Source organism: Triticum dicoccoides, chromosome 5A, assembly GCF_002162155.2.
Source record: "Triticum dicoccoides isolate Atlit2015 ecotype Zavitan chromosome 5A, WEW_v2.0, whole genome shotgun sequence".
Classification (NCBI taxonomy): Eukaryota; Viridiplantae; Streptophyta; class Magnoliopsida; order Poales; family Poaceae; genus Triticum; species Triticum dicoccoides.
This window is the reverse complement of record NC_041388.1, coordinates 340,191,043-340,201,352: the sequence shown is the minus strand read 5'-3', so window position 1 is coordinate 340,201,352 and position 10,310 is coordinate 340,191,043. Positions and strand designations below refer to the sequence as shown.

At 46.7% G+C, this 10,310-nt stretch overlaps 2 protein-coding genes across 2 annotated transcripts; one reads left to right on the top strand and one right to left on the bottom strand.

Moving 5' to 3' along the window:
- The first annotated feature begins 1,899 nt into the window (after window positions 1–1,899).
- Window positions 1,900–4,194, top strand: LOC119301385 (alcohol dehydrogenase 2). The gene is made up of 9 exons (XM_037578350.1): window positions 1,900–2,038; window positions 2,141–2,277; window positions 2,381–2,427; window positions 2,593–2,918; window positions 3,020–3,102; window positions 3,195–3,270; window positions 3,422–3,483; window positions 3,562–3,657; window positions 3,746–4,194. The coding sequence occupies exons 1-9, from the start codon at window positions 2,005–2,007 to the stop codon at window positions 4,022–4,024; spliced, it is 1,140 nt and encodes a 379-aa protein (XP_037434247.1). The 5' UTR covers window positions 1,900–2,004; the 3' UTR covers window positions 4,025–4,194.
- Window positions 4,195–4,672: 478 nt separating this feature from the next.
- LOC119301386 (uncharacterized protein At4g33100-like) lies at window positions 4,673–6,998 on the bottom strand. Its single transcript, XM_037578351.1, has 2 exons — window positions 6,683–6,998; window positions 4,673–5,035 (listed from the first exon to the last, which is right to left on the bottom strand). The coding sequence occupies exons 1-2, from the start codon at window positions 6,884–6,886 to the stop codon at window positions 4,919–4,921; spliced, it is 321 nt and encodes a 106-aa protein (XP_037434248.1). The 5' UTR covers window positions 6,887–6,998; the 3' UTR covers window positions 4,673–4,918.
- Window positions 6,999–10,310: the final 3,312 nt, after the last annotated feature.

Here is a 10,310-nt window from a genome sequence, read left to right as displayed (position 1 = left end):
TTCTCTCCTAGCCCCGCCCCTGACGTAAGCAATCCAATTTGGATGAAAGATTGGGATGCAAGGGAACTTTCTAACGACTTCATATTCTTAGCCTCTGCTTTAAGTAGGATATCTTCATGCAGCCCATGAAGAACTAAATACAACTGCCCACAGAGGAAAATATAAACACCTACAATTGATAACTACATAAAATATGGACCCGGTAGAATAATAGGACTCGTCGTTGGTACTAAACAAAAAAATACATCCACTGAAAAGATTGGATTTAACCAACGTGAAGTTACAATGCAAGCGTGCACGACAGAGCGGGGGATGGAGAAAATATATTAGGCTGTTGAACTAGAGCCCCATTGTGGTGAAATAGCAGGAAAGCATCTGGCGAAGATCAAATCCTTGCCCTAGGCAGTATATTTCACGTCTGATTGTCTGTTCACCATTGCCATTTGCAACTTTGGCTTCAAATATTGATATCTGATTAAGACTACCAGCATGCCCTTTACCAATTTGAATATACTCATTGTAAGTTATATTTCCGCGATGCAATATGGAATTATAACCTGTAAAGTTAATGTTAAGGTGCAATTTCCTTCAAAATGACATGAAATTATTATTTCCAATAAAACAAATATTTAAATTACCAGCAAATGCATCCTTGCTTAAGTTTATGGTTTTAGATGCTTTCCTTATACCACCTCTTGTCAAATGAAAGATCCGGATGACCATAGTGCATCGTACTCTACAACCATTTTGGATCTTTTAGTGCATAAACATACTATCAGCTCTTCGGTAAAGATATGCATGGTATTTAATAGTATATGACACCCTAATATTCATAAAACGAGAACAATAGAGCGTCGGAAATTAGTTTGTGCCATCTAAGATAGAAGCATGCTTTCACCTAATGGGATCAGCGAGCAATCTATGTCCAATTGTAACAAAGGTTGTTTCTTAGTATGATATAAATCCAGCAACCAAAGTATATTGCAACGGGTTTCCGCAACAACGCACGAGGTATCATTTATTCCCTCCGTCCCATAATATAAGAGCGTTTTTTACACTAGTGTAGCGTCAAAAATACACTCCCTCCGTCCCAAATTATAAGAGCGTTTTTCAAGCTATGTTAGCTTAAAAAATATTCTTATATTGTGGGATGGGGGGAGTAGTTAATTAGGGAAGTTGAGCATGACCCTAATGTCATTAGCAAAGAAGAAATTATTTTGGCCATGGACGATGCTGATTCTGGTTTTATGGCTGCATTTTATTACGTGTGAATGTGTGATATCCAAAAATAATAATATGAAAGGAGGCAGCAGTCTGATGTAAATAAATTCTACGAACGTAAAGGTTGAAATCACAACACGAGAGCAAGATCAGATCATTGAGCCAATTATTGAGGCCTTAAACTTCACGGACCACACAATTATTTTCCACGCACTTATCGCCTTGCTACCATCACAAGATGCTACGGTCCATTGCTGCAACAGTGTTCCCCAAGTTTTAGCCAGGCAACCAGTCCATTCCCACAGATATCGTGTCAAAAGCCAAATCTGAGAATAGTCATCTGAATGAACCGACTAAAATGATGTTGATTGACGCCTCGATAAAAATCAAGAAAAACTATCATAATCAAAAGAAGAAAACAATCTGCTTCATCAACATTAACACCCCGTCCTATGTCATCAACCAATCCGCTTCGTCGATTCACCGTCGACCAGCAGCCGGTGTATATATTTTTTCAAAAAAGGAAATCTATTAATATCGTGAAGATAACAATTACACCCAGTCTCTACACCTGCAAGATGTCGTAAAGACATCTAGAATGCACACAGCCCAAGAAAGGAAAAAAAAAAGATCCCGCCACAGCGATCGACTCCTCTCAGCAGCCGGTGTATATATGTAGTTCGGTTCCTCAGTCCTCACCAACAGCTCATCAGTAAACCTGTGACTGCAAGAAGAAGAAGAAGAAACAGCGAGGGGGGCATCGACTGAAGCTCTTGGAGTGAAATGGCGACCGCCGGGAAGGTGATCAAGTGCAAAGGTTGGTTCCTCAACTATTTAGTTTCCTATTCATCGCAGTTCCTGGAATGGGTGGATGGGATGCAACTAATAATGAATGGATTAATTTGGTTGTTCTTGGCAGCGGCGGTGGCGTGGGAGGCCGGGAAGCCGCTGTCGATGGAGGAGGTGGAGGTGGCGCCGCCGCAGGCCATGGAGGTGCGCGTCAAGATCCTCTACACCGCGCTCTGCCACACTGACGTCTACTTCTGGGAGGCCAAGGTATATATCTCATCCACAACATCTCACAGCGTTATCCAAATTACTGCATCTGGATGCATGGATGGATGGAGCAGTTGGTGATGTGCTGCTTGCATTTGGGCAGGGCCAAACTCCGGTTTTCCCTAGGATCTTGGGCCATGAAGCTGGAGGGTATCCATCCTCACCTTTTGCCTCTCTCTTAGTTCCCCTTCTCTTCCCCTGTTTTAAGTTTTAATTCGTAATTACATCATTGAATCTAGCTTGAATCCTCACCTGAATCATGGTTTATTAGTCCAATTATATAGTCATCCTGAATCCTGCATTATTCCTTCACAGCATTGTGGAGAGTGTTGGTGAGGGCGTGACTGAGCTGGTGCCGGGAGACCATGTCCTCCCGGTGTTCACCGGAGAGTGCAAGGAGTGTGCCCACTGCAGGTCAGAGGAGAGCAACCTCTGTGACCTCCTCAGGATCAATGTCGACCGCGGTGTCATGATCGGCGACGGGCAGTCCCGCTTCACCATCGACGGCAAACCGATCTTCCACTTTGTTGGGACGTCCACCTTCAGCGAGTACACCGTGATCCATGTCGGGTGCCTCGCCAAGATCGACCCCGAGGCGCCCCTCGACAAAGTCTGCCTCCTTAGCTGCGGTATCTCAACCGGTAAGAATCTATCTGTACAGACGAAATCCTCCCAGCCGACGAGATCAACATATTTGGGACGCCTCAGGGAACTACTGAGATGTCACGTTTCTAATTCACAGGGCTAGGTGCCACCCTCAACGTCGCCAAGCCGAAGAAGGGTATGACAGTGGCGATTTTTGGTCTTGGAGCTGTGGGTCTCGCTGTAAGTGATACTTTTCTCCACGAGATGTTCTTTCAGGTCGACGAGAATTGTGCTCATCTATATATAATTACCGTGCATTCATGTATGATCAGGCCATGGAAGGGGCCAGGATGTCCGGCGCATCGAGGATTATCGGTGTGGACTTGAACCCTGCGAAACACGAACAAGGTACGCATGATAATCTCCCACTGCCATGCCATCGATCTTCAGGAAGAAAATAAAAACACTCCATCCATCTTGGCAAAAATGTACTTATTGGTTACCACCGGAGCAGACTGACTGAACCTTTGCAACCCCATGCATGTCCATCGTTTTTCAGCTAAGAAATTTGGCTGCACCGACTTTGTGAACCCCAAGGACCACACCAAGCCAGTGCAAGAGGTACGTTTGTTCATGACATACGTACACAAGAAGCTTGTGTCAAATGAAATGCTGATGGTCCAAAAACATATGCCACAGGTGATCGTGGAGATGACCGATGGCGGAGTCGACCGGGCGGTGGAGTGCACGGGCAACGCCGACGCCATGATCTCCGCCTTCGAATGCGTGCACGATGTACATATGATGACCACTTGCTTCTTCTTCATCTTCTGCTTGAAACTGAATCCTGAAACTGATGCTATGGCCTGATGGATGGGAGCAGGGGTGGGGGGTGGCGGTGCTGGTGGGCGTGGCGCACAAGGAGGCGGTGTTCAAGACCCACCCCATGAACTTCCTCAACGAGAGGACGCTGAGGGGCACCTTCTTCGGCAACTACAAGCCGCGCACGGGCCTCCCCGGCGTGGTGGACATGTACATGAGGAAGGAGCTGGAGCTGGACAAGTTCATCACCCACAGCGTGCCCTTCTCGCAGATCAACACGGCCTTCGACCTCATGCTCAAGGGGGAAGGCCTGCGCTGCGTCATCAGGATGGAGGAGTAGAGGTAGAGCGCCTGGCTCTTCACCCCTCGCTGCTATCGTACAACACACATGTATCACCTCTTTGCTACTCCCTCTGTAAAGAAATATATTTCTTTATTACAGATGAGGTACTTTTTTTTAAGTCATGGACTTCAATTCATTAAATAAACAGAAGAGGGTTGCTCGATTAATCTGCGGAAACTCGGTAAAAACCACCACAAAAGGGCACACCTGTCAACCTCACTACCCACTCATAACACTGTCGAGGACGTAAGCCTTTTTTCTTGCAGCCAGAACCGCATCGAATTGCCATCCTCCGATAACAAGATTGCCTACTACTCCCTCCCTCCCATAATATAAGATGTTAAGAACAAATTTGGATATAAGATTCAGTTGGATATTTATGCACCATGCAGGAGAAGTGAGAACCAATTTTGATATAAGATCCAGTTGGACATTTATGTACCCAATTGATTTATTTCTACATCCATTGCCTACATCTAGGTTTTTTTATTTCTTGACTTTTATGCAACCCCCTCTCCCTGTCCACTTATTCGAAATATCTGTGACTTATTTCTCATCACAGCAAATGATAAGATTTAATCTACATCCCATCCTTTGACTAGAAGAAGCGTGCGTGAAACAGTGTTACAGAACCTGGACAGCTGATACTATTCAACTAATTTCATAATCCAGAACTGCTCAGTATTTACAAACTATTGCTTGGTTGAGTATACTTTGTAAGTTGAGTGCAATCACATCCAAGCAAATTTTACAAGTTAATCTCATGAGCTGAAATCGACATGATCCAGGGACATAACATGTATCCAAATACAGACTTTCTGGTTCACTCTATCAATCGTCTCCGAATTTTGATCAAGGAAAGAAATCGACCATGTTGTTAGTCCAAGACTGTCATTTTGATGGGGTGGCACCTTGTCGTGACGAAGAATCGGGATCAAGCTGGGCATAAGAGGGAGATGTTTCCGACTCCAGTAGGATTTGCCTGAGATGCTTGTCTTCGAGATGTTCCTAGACACAAGTAAAACATGGAACAATCAGCCATTAGACAAGCAAGAATCACGCAACATTAAATCATAGAACCTAAACCTAAATGGCTGTGAAATGCAAGATAATACAGATTGCTTATGTGGAAATGAAGAAAACAGGGTACTGGTGCATGTTGAACACTCATTGTTATGTACAACAGTGCTTTGTGATTATGTGAATGAACACAACTTCGTCAAACTCAATTTTTGAACAATCATTCTTGTAAAATACAGATATATGACAACAACATGGACAACTGAAGAGGCAAATAACAGACACAGGCCGATTTTTGAATATTTTTTTGAGAACTTTTATCTATAAACAAACTAATTAAATACATTCGGGTGTTAAGAAGGTTTCTTTCCTTGCAGTAATGGCAAATTGCTGCAGACAAAAACGCAAAGCTGTGAACCATCAATCTGGTACGATTTGATATAACCACCAATTTTATGCAATACACATCATTGCTATTTACACTAAATAATTAAGTCATGAAGAACAATCGACATCCAACTCTGCAAGTGAAAAAAAAAGACAGTCCGTTCAGCAATAGAAATTGGCAACAGTGGGTTTTCCTGAGAAATAGCAGATCTTTGGGTGGGTTGGCAGTCACTAAGCAACCAGGATGCCTACCAACCATGTCCCAAATTATCACCAGCATCGCACCAGTTATGACCAATGCTCCCTCTGTCTCAAAATGCAAGACGTTTTTTGGTACTATCATAGTGAAAACGTCTTACATTTTGAGACAGAGGGAGTACTTACCTAGAAAACAACCTAGCAGCAGCCAATAAGCAAAATAAGAACACCTGTAACTGCAAATGTTTTTAACAAGATCCGTTTTCGGTGTAGCCTGGGATGTAATCGTAGAAGGGTTTGATGGTTACTTTGGTGCCTTTTATCCAAAAAAAAAATCCGTTGTTGGTGAACTCTCTACAGACTGAGCTCCCCAGCGATATCAATTAACTGCATTGTCATGCAAATGCGATGGAACTAGCAGTCTTGCAAGCTCAACTGCTCCGACTATTCAAACAGGATACAAGGTTAATATCCTCTGTTTTCAGGCAATAACCTTTTTGGGTTGAAGAGTGGATAAAAATTAACAAGAAACAGCATCCTCGTTAACCTACATTGCTTGTCCATAAGTGCTCTGAACTGTCATTGCACAAGATGGCCAGATCCCACATTTGCAACATGAGGGCTGCAGCGCAATCCAAATCAAGATCATAAGCAACACAACAACTGACCGCCATAAGCCCCCCTACTATGATGATTCTCACATTCTCCCCAGAGTAACAACCTTAAGCGGTTAAGCCAACCCAATTAAAGAAGCGACATAATCGAGACAGTCTCTCAAAATATCTTCCTAAACAAGCAATTCCAAATCTTACACGAAATTTATACCTCCCCGGAATTACCTCGGCCTAGACTACAAGATCTTCATAATCAGGAATCCATATCTCTGGAAAACATCACCTCAGGGAGCCCCATCAGAGAAAACTAGGCGGTCAATGGCGGGGGGATCTCTACCGCGCGCATAGCAAACCAGCGATCCAATCTAGGTGGCGAGCAATGATAGCGAGCTGTGGTTGGGGCGGGGGGTGGAGGGGGGGCGTGGGCTAGGTTTACCTCGAGGCAGGCGCGGTACTTGTGCCAGTCGGCGGCGCAGTCGTCCTTGTTCCACTGGCCCTTGGCGAACTTGTCGGCGTACCACCGGTTGAAGCACTCGTGGTACGCCGCCCGGAGGTCGGAGCACGCCGCCGCGGCAGCCGACGAGGTGGCGGCCGCCGTGGAGGGCGTGGACGAGGACGGCTTGCCCCGGCCGAACACCATGCTTCTTCTTCTCCCTGGCCACCGCCGCCGAGTCTCGTTTTGTGTTCTCGCTCTGTCCTTCCCTGACTGATTCCCTCTCTCTCTTTCGTCCGTCCCACGACCCTGCGCAAAGACAGAGGTTTATTTACCGTAATCCGGTCATGACTCATGAGGCGTATTGGGGATATTACGTAAACCAACTCGAAGCGGATTCCAATTTCGCAAAGCCGTCCCGAACTTGCATACGCCTGCTGTATTATGTTTTTCGGACGGACGCCTCGTGTGGCTTTTAACTACTGTTGAGTTTTATTCACTGGAAAAAAAATAGCACGCTATAGCCTCGCTAATAACGCACTATTGCGTATTAAGAATTGTCTCGTTAAATATATCGATATACAACATCTCGCTAATAGCACACTATAACGCGATATAGCACGCTAATAGCATATTCTAAGGTTACCGCTATTTTGCTGTAGCGCGCTGTTTTTTTCATTGGTTTTATCTCGCTTTTTGAGCATAAAATAAAATTGATTATTTTTGTTTTTAAAAAAAACTTCTGATCTGTTCATCAACTATCAAGGTAGTATAAAGAACACCAGAAATAAAATTTAGATCCACGTCTATAGACTACCTAGCGACGACTAAAACACTGGAGCGGCTTAAGTTGCGCTGCCGTCATCGCCCCTCCATCGCTGGAGCCGGACAAACCTTGTTGTAGTATACAGTCGGGAAATCGCCATGCTAAGGTCCCAGAGGGCCAGCGTGCCAGAATAGGATTTTTTGTTAAAAGAGACCGCCTGCCAGATCGAAATGGCAAAAAAGACCACCTCTGGATCAGATTGGCAAAAGAGACCCCCTTGCCGTGGCGGCAGGCGCGCCAAGCGATACATGGCACCTGCCGCCACGACGCGAGGCGGCCGGCCCCGCCGCCATGCTGCCAGGCGGCCAGTCCCTGGCAACTGAAATCCAGGCCAGCGACGGAACGGAGCTGGGTATGGTGGGCCATGCCACCACATGATGAGGCGGCCAACACTGTAGCCCTGGGAGCGGCACTGTAGCGACGCACTGCTGCTGCAGGGCCATGCCACCACCCGTTGAGGTGGCCGGCACTGTAGCTGCTGTGCGCTGCACTGTAGCGGGACGAGCTGCATTGCTGCTGCTGCACATATATATAACCTTTAAAATAATTTGTGCATATATATTACCTTTAAAATTGTTCTAACAATACTCTCACTTATGATGAATCAATAGGTCTTTTCTGTAACTTTATCAAGTCAACCGAACCGCAGGTTGTTTCCTCTTTATTTCTATTTATCAAAACCCATATATTCTAGTGGACATGATGACACACGCAATGCTAAAATTAAAAATAAATTGCATCAAAGGTTGAACACTGCAATGTGTGCAGCATATATGCGAGACAAATTAGTTAATTAGCAATATAGTGCCAGCCCACGGCAGGCCGCGTGTAGCAGCAGCAGTGCAGCTCGTCCCGCTTTGCACCAGTAGCAGTTCCAGCCGCCTCAACTGGTGGCGGCATGGCCCAGCAGCAGCAGTGCACGCTACAGTGCCGCTCCCAGGGCTACAGTACCGGCCGCCTCATACAGTGGCGGCGTGGCCCACCATACCTAGCTCCGTTCCGTCGCTGGCCTGGATTTCTGTTGCCCACGACTGGCCGCCTGGCAGCGTGGTGGCGGGGCCGGCCGCCTCACGTCGTGGCGGCAGGCGCCACGTGTCGCCTGCCGCGTCTGCCGCCACGACGAGGGGGTCTTTTTTGTCAATCTGATTCAGAGGTGGTCTTTTTTGTCATTTCAATCCGGCGGGTGGTCTCTTTTGACAAAAAATCGCCAGAATAGCAACCATCGTCAATAAAGAGAAACGTAGATCGAAAGAATCCAATCTGTAGACACACGAACATAGGCTGGATCCAAGCGGATCCATCGAAGAAAAACGTCGACCGAATCTTGTGAGATCCGCCGGAGACAAACCTCCACACGCCCTCCGATGATGCTAGAAGCACCACCGGAATGGGGGTGAGGGAGTCCTGGATTATGGGGGTCCTCGGGTGTCCAGGTTGTGTAGCATAAACCGGACTGATGGGCCATGAAGATACAAGATAGAAAGCCTTTCCCCGTGTCCGAGAGGAACTCTTATTTGAGTGGATGGCAAGCTTGACGACCGGATATGTAGTTTCCTTTCTCTGTAAACCGACTCTGTACAACCCTAGGCTCCTCCGGTGTCTATACAAATCAGAGGGTTTAGTCCGTAGAGGTTATCACAAATCATATAGGCTAGACATCTAGGATTTAGCCCTTACGATCTCGAGGTAGATCGACTCTTGTAACCCGTATATTCATCAAAGTTAATTAAGCAGGAAGTAGGTGTTACCTCCATTAAAAGGGCCTGAACCTGGGTAAACATCGTGTCCCTTTGTCTCCTGTTACCTTCGATCCTCAGGCGCACAGTTCGGGACCCCCTACCCGAGATCGGCCAGTTTTGACACCAACATTAGTGCTTTCATTGAGAGTTCCACTGTGTCGTCGACGACGGGATCGATGGCTCGCCTTGTCATTAACGACAACATTACCTTTGGAGAGGCCCTAGCTCCGGGCCAACTCCTCCAGCTCGACGGTTTCACCGTGGGCGCCCGTGCGGCCTTTAAGCCAAAGGCAGCCCCCGAGATCGCTAAACATCGTCTTCACGTTGGCCTTGAACACTCCGAAAAGATGGATCCAGCAGATGCCTCATCCTTAAACGAGCTACTTGATTGCATCGTCGCCTTGGGAGTCGCAACAGACTACGATCAGATTGGACTTAAACCCGATCAGAGGGAAATCAGGTCCCCGCCGATCACCCATCTGGTAGTGGTCGTAAAGGAACAAGCCGAGAGTACTTCTTCCCCTAAGTTAAGAACAAGCTATGTCCGGATTTCTGAGTCCTGCGAGCCAGATACCCATCTTCGGGAAGAGGCATCATGTCCTCCGAACATAGAATCGAGCGTTGAGCCCGAAGGCCGCTAGGACACTCCGGACCCTGGGTCGGTGACCTCGCAAATTCTTCAAACTCTGGATGCAATAATGGGTCAGGGTTCGGATTTTAACCCGCCCACCCACCACAAGCAATATTCCCCAAGCAATTCAGGTCCTCCAGATGTATGCGAACTAATGTATGTACAGCAGCAACCCGAGGAAATGATCCACCACTTTTGGGGCAGATTCCTCCTTGTCAAAAACAAGATCAAAGATTGTTGGGACGACGACGCGGTTTCGGTATTTTACGGCAACTGTACGGACGAGGGAATCCTTAACACCCTCAACCGTTGTCGCATACTGCATTTTGCAGATTTGGCACACATCGTATAAAAATACAGCGCAATGGAAAGCACCTGGAAGGCCCAGACAGCTCAGTGGGAACCTCCTGCCTTCAAGCAGACCACCGGACGGAC